Source organism: Mauremys mutica, chromosome 2, assembly GCF_020497125.1.
Source record: "Mauremys mutica isolate MM-2020 ecotype Southern chromosome 2, ASM2049712v1, whole genome shotgun sequence".
NCBI lineage: Eukaryota > Metazoa > Chordata > Testudines > Geoemydidae > Mauremys > Mauremys mutica.
The window spans coordinates 263846152-263859723 of NC_059073.1; the positions used below are offsets into that span (position 1 = coordinate 263846152).

The following is a 13572-nucleotide window of genomic DNA, read 5'->3' on the forward strand; positions in this document are numbered from 1 at the left end:
GACATTTAAAAAAAATAAAGCTTTAAAGCAAATTTAAGGTGAGCAAACTTGATTGTGCTATATGTTCAGATTTAAAAACATATATGACAAGATAATTTGGAAATGGAAGAAGAATGGCCTTGTGGTTAAGGCCTAGGACTGAGAGCAGAGATATATGGGATCTATTCCCAACTCTGCTGGGGTCTTCTTGTATGACTTTGGGAAACTTGGATCGCTCTGCACTTCCAGTTGCTTCATCTATTTCAGAGTGGTGTGATGAGGCTAATGTTCTAAAGCACTATGGGATCCTAAGATGGACGATACTACAAGTGCAAAAATTTTCTGTGTGAACAAAGATGTTAGCATGCTAAGTTAACAGTAAAATGTGACATTAAAACCATCTTTGTTTCTGAATTAGCTTCATGTGCACCGGGTGTTATAGTATCTACACATGCAGATGCTGAGACTGATTCAAGTCTCAAACTTGAAGAGTCTTATTGTAATGAACGGTAAAGTCCTATTATATATTTCTCCTAAATGTTTGTCCCTCAAATAAAACAGTACCATGTACAATGTATTCATTCTTTCACTCGGTTTAAATTGTATTGTTGGCAGAATGTGATCTTTAATTCAAAAGACACTCATCTTTGGACAAACTCAGTTACATCTTGTTTGAATGAACACATTTGGCTGCAGTTAAATATTTCCTCCTGCTCATGTGGTGCCAATCATATATGGTTAAATCAAAATTTAAAGTGAGATTTTTTAAGCCTTAGAAAGGCTATATAATAATAACTTTGCTCACAGAAAAGTATCTGCATTTAGCCTCAAAACACAGGATGAATGTTTTTTTCAAGCGCAGACATGTTTGAACATCTCTTTCTACCTTGCATATATTTTTCCCTGAGTTAATACAAGTTATGGGCTACAGCTAGTGTAAAATATACCCTGTGAATGATGAACTGTTTCTTCATACCACAGACCACACACATTGGAGTGTAAGAACGAACACAGTGTGAGCTATTAAGGCCAAATTAATGTTTCTGCTGAACGAAGATTATGTCTTAGCTGGTATAGTTGGGCACAGAAACTAAATAATTTAGTAATTATTCATTTCTAAAAGATTAGGTGATAACTGCTTTATCTACAAGGTGAACTGTAAAACAAGGTACAGATGGAAACATTACAGCATTTGTTGGCACTGACTGAGTTTTCGGAAAAAATTTCCTTTTGGGCAGAAACTTGTTACACTTCATCTCAGCCTAAATATGAACTTTTTGAACACCTTCAGGACAATCCCATTCAGCCACTTGACATTTGGAAATGTGACATCTCCCATTATGCACACATGCATGCGCGCACACAAAATTTTCTCCCAGTAAATCTTATCTCACTGTCTTTTTATTCACTTAACTCAAAGAACTGAATTTTAAAAATTCAGAAACCACTCTGTTAATTCAAAACTCAGTTCAAACCTTTAGCAAAGGTTATTAACATTTGAAAATATCTTGCTGAACAGGAGCAGTTGAACATCGATCAACTTTAAAGTGCACAAGTCCGTGCACATGTACGCACAGCTCTAGAAATGCACTTAAAAAAAATCTAACAGCCCAACTGTTACCTCTGAATGTGGACCATCTCATCCCTAAACAGCCCTCTGTCTGATTTATTCCCTTTTCTCCTTTGACCAGTAATGGATTTTAGTTTTATATGTTTCATTGGATCACATATGCCAATCAAATTTTCTGTGGTCTGGGGCACTGCATCCTAAATGGATGACTTCCTAGAGGAATCAGTATGGTTCTTGTAAATACTACACTTGCGGTACCTTGAATTGCGCATTCCCTGAAGCACCCATGCAATAACTGTGCACTTCATGGAAAAACTAGTGAAATGCTTACAAGAATCAACAGATTCCCCTCAATTTCCACATCAGGTTTAAGCTTCTTGTATTCACACTCAAGACCCTACACATCAGAGGCAGATTTGAGATTAGGGACCATTAAAGTTAACGAAATGGGGAGGGTCCATTGAATCTCAGGTTGATTGTGCTGTAGGATGAGGATGACGAGTAGAAGGGGGCTGGAAATAAGGAGCAGAAAATGCAGAAGAAGAAGAAGAAGAAGAAACAGAACAGAAGCAGAACAAGGGATTCACCTAACTTTTGAGCACTCCACAAATTCAACTTATCGGTTTGCCAGAATCTAGTGTATGTGCAGAAATAAAAAAAACATTATTTATGAGGACTGCAGAATTCAATTTTTCTATACATTAATACAAATATGATTAAATTACTCTGTCCCAAGTGTCTATTCCTTTTCTTTTCCTTCACTGCATTTTTCTTAATTTCTGTTGTACATGTTGGCCTATCTTTTCATTCTTTCTTCGGTGCTTTCTCATCAGTCTAACTTTTTTGCAGTGTTAATTAGCAACAAAAGTTATGTAGAGAGGCAGTTAAGGTTGTGACAGGATATATTCCAGCACCTTAAAAGAATGGAAACAAGAGTGCATTCCTCCACTTTCATTTGTCTACAACTCCATCAATAATAACACCCAACATCCTAGAAGGCTTACACGCCTATTGCCAACAGATATCCAGAAACAACACAGTACCTCAATTTCATCAAATTTGCACTCTAACATAAAACCTTAAAGAGGGACCTCCGTGAGCTTTCACACCAATTACATCAACAAATCAGCACAGTGGACTGTCACACATTCCATACATTTAGGAACTTATTCTGCTTTAACACTGCAGAGGACACTGTTTAGGTTTTGAGTAAAAACTGCATTTCATCAAACCATTTTGAAAAATCCAAATAGTGCTCAAAGTTTATAGTCTATGTTTTGTATTTTGCCATTTCAATGAAATTTTTACAAAATAAAGGCTAAAAATCCTGCAAATACTGAACTCTGTAACACACCTTAACAATGGTACAGGTACTACTGCCCCTGCTCTGTTTTCTATCTTCCAACCCATTTACTGTGTTCTCTTCCTTTGGCCATAAGCTGTTTCTGTTTCTCCCATCCTCCTGCGTTCTAGCTTTCACCCCTCTCGCCAGGTTCCATCTCAAAGTCACTTTCCTACTTTTCCTCCGTGCTTCCCCATCCCTAATTTCTCTCTCTTCTTCCCATTCTTCAACTCACTATCCTTATCTTCATTCAATGCTTCTTCCATTTGTGTTGCCAATTCTTCCATCACATTACTTATATACAGTCACTCCATCACTACCTACCCTCCCATTTTCCAAGGGGACTCTATGATTTTCTCCCAGTTTCCAAAGTACATTAGACACCGTTTAACAGCAACCCAGATATTAACAAATTTACAGTTAATAGCAACATTTGCCAGGAACTAATCCCATCCCATTGACTTTAATGTTAATGAGACAAGAATATTTGCAATGACATACCACTTATTAACAACATTTTTTGGAAGAAAGACCCTCGCTGCAGACAGGTGTGCAAGGCAGCAGCCATGGAAGGAAGTGTAGAAACAGGCCTTCCCCAGTTGCAGCCCCACAAAGGAAGTGTAGGAACAGGCCTTCCCCAGCTGCAGCCCCACAAACCTGCCTGTGGCCATTGCTCAGCCTGTACCAGTGCTTCATTTTGTGTCTGGAACCCCACAACCCTGCCTGTGTACAGGGACCACACAGGAGTTAAGAAGCTGCAGACTAGGAAGGGAGGCTGTGGGAAAGCAATAGCAGGGAGGGGGTTTGCAGTCTAGTTGCCAGAGCTGCACAGTACCTCTCCCTGAACTCTCATGGTTGTGCCCTGCAGGGGGCTGCACTCACAGAAGGAAGCATTGGGATGTGCTGTGCCCCAACCCCCAGAGAGCGCAGGGAGAGGTATGGTGCAGCCCACTGGCTCCCTCCTTCCCACTGCTGCCCTGCCCGCAGGCAGGTTTGCAGGTCTGTAGCCAGGGAGGGAACAGCCAGCACTTCCTTCCCTGGTGGAACGGTATCTTCTGCTTATTAGCAACTTTTTGCTGGCAACCAAGGGGTTGCTAATAAACATAATCCACTGTAATTAGCATGTGGTTTTGCAAACTCCTCCAAAGCCATGTGTGAGATATTTTCACCTCCACCAATGTCATGTGAGAATGATTTTCTTCGAGGAAGAAGAGAAGGAGGTGCGTGGAAGGGATTTTTTTCCCTCCTACAATGCTAGGGGATTTACTTTTACTTATTTCCAGGCAATGTAGACATTTACATAACAAGTAGTTGACTGTGTCTAGCAGTGCATATATTAAACTGCTACCTATTTGCTGCACTATTCCTAAATTCCATTATCATTGCCATTATAAACACATTCTTTTGATAATTTATACCGAGGCTGTTATTTTGGGGGGAAAAAACAAATTTACCTATAAATACAAATTGAAATTTTTATAGTAAAGTTTCTGAAAGCAGAATGATTTTTGTAGAACATAGATGTTTATACATTTCTGCAACAGAACAAAAAACCCAGTTTTACTGAATAAGCCAACTCATTTAGGCTCATGACATACATGTGTGTCACAGAGTGAATATACACTCACAACATGCTTTATTATGGGGTAAATATGGAGAATCAAAACCATATGGGCTAACAGGAACTTTCCAAAAGTCATTTACTCTATTCCTTTGCATCACTAGAATATACATTTACTTATCATTAAACAATCCCTGATTGACAGACATTAAGCCTAGAGTTGAAATACTAAAAATGTGATTAGCTGTACACAGAACATCTTAAGTATGCTTGTATTATGAATCCATATTATTAAATGCATAACACTGTTAATGTATTTAAAGAGCTTTGCCATATAATTGATATTATGGATGCAATACAAGTAAATACTATTGTCCTACATACACTTCCAGCATACACTCTGAGGAAGCCACTTAAGGATTTTGATCTCTCCTTGTAAAATATTTCTGTGAAGGAGACCTCAGTCTGGGACTAAGACACTGCTTCTTTAGGCTATGCTTTAGGTAGCTCCAGCACCTAGAAATATGTTGATAGGCAATTTGTGCTTAATGAAGCCCAACATGCTCTCACGTGAAGCCTCTATAGTTTCAAACACTAACAAAACAAAAGACCTGCACAATACAGTGAGAGATGTGTGTCCTAATTGGGGCTTTCAGAATGGTGGTCTCCAGTCACAGAAAGTGAATTTACATATGATCCCCAAATGCTGTGACTTGCAAGAAATGCCCTCTTTCTCCCCCCTCAACAATAACTGGAACTAGGATATACTTTCCAATGCGTCATAAGAGACCTAGCTGTGGTTACTGAAAAGAGGATCTGGGGGACACCATCTCAAACTATAGTGAAAAACTGTGTCCACTGATACATTGATATTAATTCTATAATGACAAGGCTCCTTGTAGACCAGCTATCAGGTCACTGTTGCAGATCTTTCCCACTGAGGCAGTTTCTTTTTCAGTCTACAATAAGAGCATTCCCCAAAGGGATTGGGCATTTACACCAAGAGAGATGCCCTTTTGCAATGTATGCTTCCTAAATAGACGTGCATACCAATTTCACTATGACAAAAATGAGAGACCTTATCCTCTAACTTGGGGCCTTTGAAAGTCTCCCCCAGAGGCCCCACCCTGTGGCCAGGCCAGAAGCCAGAGCCAGGCCATGGTAAGAGCTACCCAGGGACCTCAGGCCACTGTGGGGAGACCTGGCCCCTCTGCCTACCCTGTGCGGCGTGCTGAGGGGCAGGGACATGAGCTGGAGGGCTGCTCTCGGGCACCCTGGCCTCCTGCCCAGGGCAGATGGAGGATCCTGCACATTACAGTGGAAGTAACTATCACTCTTGAAGTCATTTTAGTGCATCTATCATTCATCAAAGAGTGGTCCTGGCAACAATCTTATCTTCTTCTATGAGAGCCTGGAAACAAGCTCTGCCCTACTGCAAAAGCTTGTCAGCAAAGTCTGCACATTTTGAATAGCTCAGGAAATCATACTTAGCCATTAGTGGATGGTAATTGGCTATCCTGAACTGAAGGCTACAGGAAGAGAAGACCTTCCTTCTCAATAAGTTGAGACGCTTGCCCTCCTTATCAGTCAGGATAGTTCGAGGGTGCTGCTGCATATATCTGTAGCAGCCTGGACCACGAAAAAGTTAGGGACAGGATGAGTGAACAGAAATTCTGTCCCGCTAGTTTGGGACATAGTAAAGTTTCTCTGCCCTCTTAGGAGCAAGGGTATGGGAAGCTGGGACATGCCAAATGGCATTAACTGGTTCCAGGATGGATTCATTAACAGGGAGCGCTATTCAGCTGAAACAAGGGGACTGGAGGATGTCCAGGAGCTTATATTGAAGATTCTGAACTTTTTCAAAAGGAATCCAGAGATAATCATGGCAACTACAATGGTTCCAGCGGAACCATCAGATTTGGTGGGTACTCCTCCTCCTCAATTGGATCAGCTCAGGTTGCCCTCTCAGAAGGGAGGGATGGGACAACTCCTTAGCAGTCTGGACTGACTCTTTGAGTCCTACAGCCCCAGTATGGCCAAGAGGACAGACTGAATAGGGGTTGCAGAGGTCTCCATCGCGTGGGGTGTCAAAGGCTCCAAGGCAGGTGATGAAGCAGAGGTTGGTCCAGGCCTCCAGTCTGGGAGGGCATGTCTTGAAGAAGGAAATAAAGATTCATTCTCCCAAAGAAGAGAAAGCTGATTCCGTCTCCAATGACGGTGTTACTGGAGGGAAGTCATAAACTGAAGATGGAAAGGGAGATGGACTCCTCCCAAAAGTCAGCTCTCGGGGTGGAGTCAGGACCTTTCTTGAAAGGGAGGGACCCAACAGAGCAGGAAACAACTGTTCTGGGAGAGTGAAGATGCCCTCAGAAGGAGCTTGGTCTTGGCACTTAATGGAATATGAGGGATCCTGTCTGCCAAACCGATGGAACTGCAGTAGGCACAGTCTGTATCACATCTCTGGAAAACAAAGTTGGTACCTTGGGTAGCCAAGGCTCTCGACGATTGCTTTTTGTCAGTACTGACAAATTCTGGGGTTTGTGCTTCAGAGGTACCAAAGTCACCACTGCTCCTGAATTGGTGCTGACAGAGCCCTAGACTTATGGGTTTTCTTGTCATGCCCCTGAGACTTAGTCTTGGGCTGAGCTTAAAGACTTGCTCATTTTAGGCAGGGCTGAGTCCAATTTCTGTGAAGTGGATTTAGTTTCATATTTATGAGAACACTTCCTGCTCTCCTGTCAAGATCCCATGAGCTATCTGTTGGGGGTAGACTCCCTCACTCCTAAGTCATATCTCACAGCAGGAGATACACTCCTTGCTGAGTAAGGCCAATATAAGGGAGAGGAGGGGGGCTAATTCCCTGGACTGGAAATCATTGCAACTTTATGGCATTGTCCATTAGGTGCTTCCTAAGGCAAACTTCTTGCCCTTCCTGAGTATGACGGGGGAACAAATGGCAGATATTGCACCTTGCTGCAATGTAGGCTTCCCCAAGACAGTAAAAGCAGCATTGGTGGTTGTCGCTGCTCGAGAAGGACCATGGGCAGGAAAGCACAAATTTTGAAGCCCAGAGTTCTGGACACAGCCCAGTACCCAAAACAGAGTACAGGGTGGGAGGCACTCTCCAGGTCAGGGAGTCTAACTATAAAACACTAAAACTATCAGATAAACCTTTAAACCTTTAAACTATCAGATAAACCTTTCTAAAAACTTGGAAAACTATTTACAGATATATATGCTCACAGATAAAGTAACAAAGCTTGGGACCCTGGAGGTTCCAATCTGGACCATGCAGCAGTGAGAAGGAACTGGAGAGGGGTCAGTCCTCCCTGTTCTTTATGTCCTTATCAGAGGCACGAGGTGAACAAGGGCGCATGTGTGGACCAGTGGACATCGTTTTCAAAATTCTCTGGCTCTGGGCACATGGAGCGCATACGCACCTACAGTGGAATACATTTAGGGACAAGCACTCGAAGAATCATTATGAAGAATCAGGAACAGTGCTTCTAAACTCTTCCCACTCTCATGATCTAAACTCTTCCCACCTTCATGATGGTCACCAGTAAGGCCTCCTTAATCAACAACCAGAAAAGAGAAACGAACTATAGACTTGAAGGGGATGAGGAAGAAAGTTCTGCAAAAACAAACGAGCCTTCAGACTGGGACCACTTTCTGCAGTCTACCTGAAATATTTCTGGCTGACCTCATGAATCGATTAACCACATTGAGAAAACCTTTCAATGGGACCGCTGCTGGCATCCCTAAAGCAGATATCTGACTCCTCAGGGTTTCATAGGCTGTGCCTTACTCAAAGTCTTCCTGGGAAAATTCCTATACTAGAAGAAGAGGGCAAACATCTACCTGCCATCTTTTACTCCTGAACCAGAAATGGAACTTTCCCCAAGTGTCGGGTTAGGTTCTGTTTGTCTAAGCTGTATTTGATGTTAGGTTTGTGGACATTACCCTATCGGTCTGAGAGTTCCTGGTGAATTAGGAATCTCTCTTCAAAAACCAATCCTTTAATAAATGGAGTGTTTTTCTATTTAGGGTGAGGAGTCCCTGGAGAATATGTGAGACACTAGAACTGAGCCAGAAGGCTGAGGATCAGATCAAGGGGAAGGCATTTCTCAGACTGGTCCAATTAGTAATTTTAATTATCACGAACAGCAGAGTCAACTTGGCACAATCAAAGCTGCCCCATCTGATCTGAGTTGCCTCAGAACCCAAGGAATCAGAACAAAAGGGGGATGACATATTAGAAGCTTCTGCCCCCACTCCTAACCTATGGCAAAAACAAAATGGCACCCTCCTTTAGTAACAGATGCAAAACCTGGGACTTGTGATATTCTTGGTTGCTGTGAACAGATCTGATGTTGGTGTCCACCAGTATTTACTGGCTTTCAAGCACACTTACTGGTGCAACTCCCATTCCCCTGCAAACAGAACCTTCATGTTTGCTAGTCTGCCTGGAGACAGAGTGACATGGCCACATGGGTAGTGACAAGGGATGTCAAATTGTGTGTTGCCAATTTCATCAGGACTGCAACTTCCTGAGCCCATCTCCTGCTCCAAGTGTCACCTGTCTTACTGATGTCTGACACTGCCGCCATATTATCCATTCAAATCTGCACTGCTTAATTTCTCTCCTACTTCGAGAATGACAAGGTGACTCCTGTGCTTATGTGTAGGAGAGAGTCACATGTCTCAGTCTCATGGCTGTACTTGAAAAGATGATAAAACAGTGCATAATCTTGGAAAGAACAGATGGGGCACTGAATTTCTTACTAAGACCCCCGAATGTCCTCATGGAAGGGGAAGCAGATAGAAAGTTCTTCCTAAAACTTGAGCTGAGCGGCATTCTGGTCCTGAGCATTCTCCTTAGGCAAATCCGGGACTTTAGTAACCTCTTCTATGAAGGATATGAAGCCCTTTCCATGGCAAAAACTCATGCTTGCTCTTGTGGAAGAGGATGGCTTTCATGTCAGAAAAGCACTCACTCTCCCATGTAAGTCTTGAGAATGCTGGAGGTGGCAGCTAGTGATAGACTGCCCCTGGAGCACTTGATGTGAGGAAGAGAGGAACTGAAGAACAAATGTACGTGACATCCCAACAGCCTACCCTCTTATGAAGGCATCACTACCGACCAAGGACTCATTGCAGCATCCAAGGGGATGGCAGCTGCAGCCTACTTTGCCCAAAAGAGACCTTTAAGAAGGGAATTAAGGCTTACTGATTGTCCCTGAGATGCTGTAGCTTCAAGGAGATATGAGCAAAGAATTGTGTGTGTGTGGGTGCTAACATCATTTGGGCTCTGCAAATGCAGAGCTAAAGAGGGCAAGGTGGGATCAAGACAAGAATGAGCAACGATCACCAGACTGCAGCCTTCTCTAAGTCATAGCCTTGGCATTTCCCATTCAGCATGGTCTGCCTACATGGTAAGGGGATCTGCATCTTTTCATGTCTACCCTCTCTCTCATGAAAGCTTCCTGGCAGGAGACTGTCACAGAGAGAACCACACTAGACCCACATTCATTATAGTGTTCAATGCACCTATTGGAAAGCACTATTGCCACCATAATCAAGATCCACTTGTTTAAGGAGCCTCCTATTCAGCCACAAGGTTGTGAACAACTGGGGAGACTAACAGCTACAAACTGAGAGCTAAAAAGTTAGCAACACTGGGGCAGAGCAACTTTAACGAGAACCTAGAAAAGCAGCAGATCAGTTGCCAGCTGGGGGTGTTCCCCACAGAACGGGTTATTCTGTGGCAGCATACTAAAAATACTACAAAGATTGGACTCAGAATTATTTCAATTTACAACTATAATTTACGCCTTTGGGCTTCACAGCATGTTATTGGGGTATTTTTAGTCAATATCATTTTATAACTAACAAGGGTTACTAAAACACGAAAGCTATTTAAATAACAGGAAGTATCTAACCTAAAAGCCAGGGGGTGAGTTAAAGAAAATTCTAACCTCAACACTGAACAAATTCAACATTTAGATGTATTTAACTTTGTTTTCTTAATGTGACACCATATATGATATAATCCATTGTCTGCTGTTATATCCCCCAACTTCTTTGATTTTGTTGTAGTTTTAACAGTATACCCACTGGGCATTGGAGTCTGAATATTTCTAGTTAAACTCATAAAAAAAATCTTTGTATTTAAGTTTTAGAGTCTTTTGTAGCTTGATTATCTCTCATAGTGTGCTCACTTTGTTATGAGCCTGTACAACTGAAAGAAATAAACAGGTCAAGTGAAAAATAGAAGAATACTTAAAACAGATGTTTATGTAAATTCCAGTGGAGAGAATATATTTATTTCTATGTATAGATTTACTTGGAGATTATTTTTCTTCACATTGTATAACTACTGTATTTAAAAATCAAGACCATTAAAATGTTTGGTTTTTTTAAACAGAAGGTAAGAAATGCTTAAAACTAAGGATTCCCAAACTCCTTCCCAGCATGACCCCATTTTAATGAAGTCTTTCCTGTTGGGACCCCAGACAGCATGGAGGATGCCATCTGGAAGAGCAAAATGACGTCCTCCAGGCATTGTGACCTCACATGCAAGGTTATGCTGTGCAGAGCAAAATGGCGTCCTCCGCACATTAGGGATCGCTGCGATCCCATCTACTGATGACGCGATTCCATTTGGTGTCATGACCCACAGTTTGGGAACCACTGGCTTATACTGAAGCCTGTAAAGAATTTTATTTTTAAAAGATACATATGTGCCATTTGTGGGCGGGGGAGGAGGGAGAGCAATATTTACAGACATAAGGGTATCTGGCCTTTTATCTCACTTGATATTAATTCCACCATGGTGATGATGAAGTGCTAAAGAATGGGGATATTTACATGTATGAAAATACAAATCTTTTTTGGGCTTCAACAGGCAAAACACCCATTGACTTTTAAAGGCATTACATATTCTAAGTCTAAGGGTTGGGCCTTGAATATTTTAATAAGTCAGCAAGTTGAGAGCAATTGTAGTTTGAACTGTAGGAACAAATCATAATAATTACAGTTTTCATATTATATATATATATGCTTTTCTTTTTGAGATAATGTGATTCAGGAGCTATTGTACCCTGGAGTAGTACATCCTCTTGACTGGGCTGAAACAAATGTTGTTCTAAGGTTAGAGATCAAAGAGCATGATTTCTATTCCAGATTAACAGACTTACATGATTTTCTGTTGGAAATTTTCAGTTGCTGCATATGTACTTCTGGTCTTTTCAATGCAAATCTCCTATGATATTGGAGGGGGTAAAGGGAGAGAGAGAAAAAGACACAAACTCCTCAGTTTTCAGTGCGAGTTTGGGATTAATAAACACTCAGCATCATGAAACTATTGTAAAATATCCTGAAAGATTTTTTTAAAATTAACCCAAAACAATACAATCTATTCAAGTGCTATTAAATCCCAGTGTCTTAAATTTTGTAAGCTCTCCAAAAGCTGCTGTAGCTCTTTTTCCTGAATAGTACATCAATGTAGCTACAGATATTGAAGTGCTATTTTCCATATGGCTTTTCTTCCAAACTGGATCAGCACTATCCTATCAGTCATTATTCATTCCAGCCAGACAAGGAAGGAAATCCAAACTATTTGGACAAGGAGATTCCAAAAGTTCAGTTATTTTACCACAATGCAAGGTTTCAAAGTTGATCATAACCTTGTAATCCACAAGCACTTGTATGACAACCATGCTGATCTAAAGACTTTGCAAAGAAATGTATTCGTATATGAAGAAAAATGAAACTATGTACCACAGTAGCTCACCTCTCCTGGAAATGTTTTGAAGGGATCAAGCCTGCTCTGGGATTGGAATCACCTTCATGTCTAGCCTGCCACCAGGTTGCATCATCTTGGCTCATGATCTGAAGGATATCTCCTTTTCTGAAAGAAAGCCCAGCTTCTTTACAAGGAATTGCTTTATCCTCAGTAGGATCATAGTCAAATAGGGCTTTCATAAACATCTGGAAGGAAGAGCGTTTTATTTAAGATTAACAATACCCTTAAATACAAACCATAGGTTTATCCCATTTTTTATTTGCATTTACTGCAAAGAACTCTAAACTAAATTATGCAATGTTATAAAAATTTATTGCTGTAAAATGTTTATGTGGAAGTCTACAGTAGGAATGTTTTAGTCTGTGTAACTTGAAGCCAGTGTCCAGTGAACATAAAGAGTAAAACGGCCTGCTCCCAGAGGAAAATGAGACCTGGGATTTCATTGGTGGACTTCATGACTGTAAGGAGAAGTGGAGATGCACAATTTTCAGGGACTGAGGTACTCCCTTGGTAACTTTCTCTTCCCCCACTCACATGCGTGGAGGTAGAGAGGATTCAGAAGTGAGCTGAGTTCTAGAGGTGGGCCTAGTCAAGTCTACCCAAAGTCATTGGTTATATGGTGAGAGTCCTCTAACCCTGCACTGGGATCCATTTAAATGCCTGGTATGTGAGGGGGTGGCTGTATAGCATCCCTCCCCATTGATGACTTAGTAAAGTTTCATCCTGCTGCTTAAATCCAGCCCTGTGTTTGTCTTCCTACGCCACGTCCTGATAAAATGTTTATATGGAGTGTAAGAGTCACTGCAACAGTCATATGAAACATTCTTAATTAGGGCTTACCTTGCCTTCTATTGTGGGTGTTTCCTCTTTGATACTAGGTATAATTTTAAACGTAATTGCTCCTTGAGACTGAGCCTGATTAATATTTTGAACAGAAAACAAATTGAGAATTACTTTCTCAAAATTTTAAACAATACAGTGAGTCTAAACGCAAACAAGAGGGACACCAAATTAATGCAGAGATAGTCAAAATGCAGCCCATATATGACCCATGGAGTTCTATAATGCCACAATATGGAGCTGTGAACTGTGAAGATCACAGGTTCTTGTTTGCAATGCTTCATTTTGATCTGTGTACCACTGCTCACAGTAAAGATGCAAGTTGAGAAGCTGGGACCTGCAGTTTCAGAGGCTGCTGTTCCATATTAAAGATGAGGGAAAAGGCAATTTTTCAGTTTTATGTACATCAGGTACAGCCCCAAGTCTCCTGGCAAAGTTTGGAATACTCCAACTAACATTATACCATTCAAAAA

The 13572-nt window shown here is 41.3% G+C and overlaps 1 protein-coding gene across 7 annotated transcripts in view; it reads right to left on the reverse strand.

Moving 5' to 3' along the window:
• Positions 1-13572, reverse strand: part of MPP7 (MAGUK p55 scaffold protein 7) — a 311912-nt gene that overhangs the window by 49943 nt on the left and 248397 nt on the right. For all 7 annotated transcript variants that reach the window (XM_045004397.1, XM_045004395.1, XM_045004398.1 and 4 more), the window contains 3 exons: positions 13100-13174; positions 12248-12444; positions 11652-11716 (listed from right to left, as the gene is read on the reverse strand). In XM_045004397.1, coding sequence (XP_044860332.1) covers positions 11652-11716; positions 12248-12444; positions 13100-13174 — 337 coding nt within the window. The remainder of the gene's footprint in view (positions 1-11651; positions 11717-12247; positions 12445-13099; positions 13175-13572) is intronic.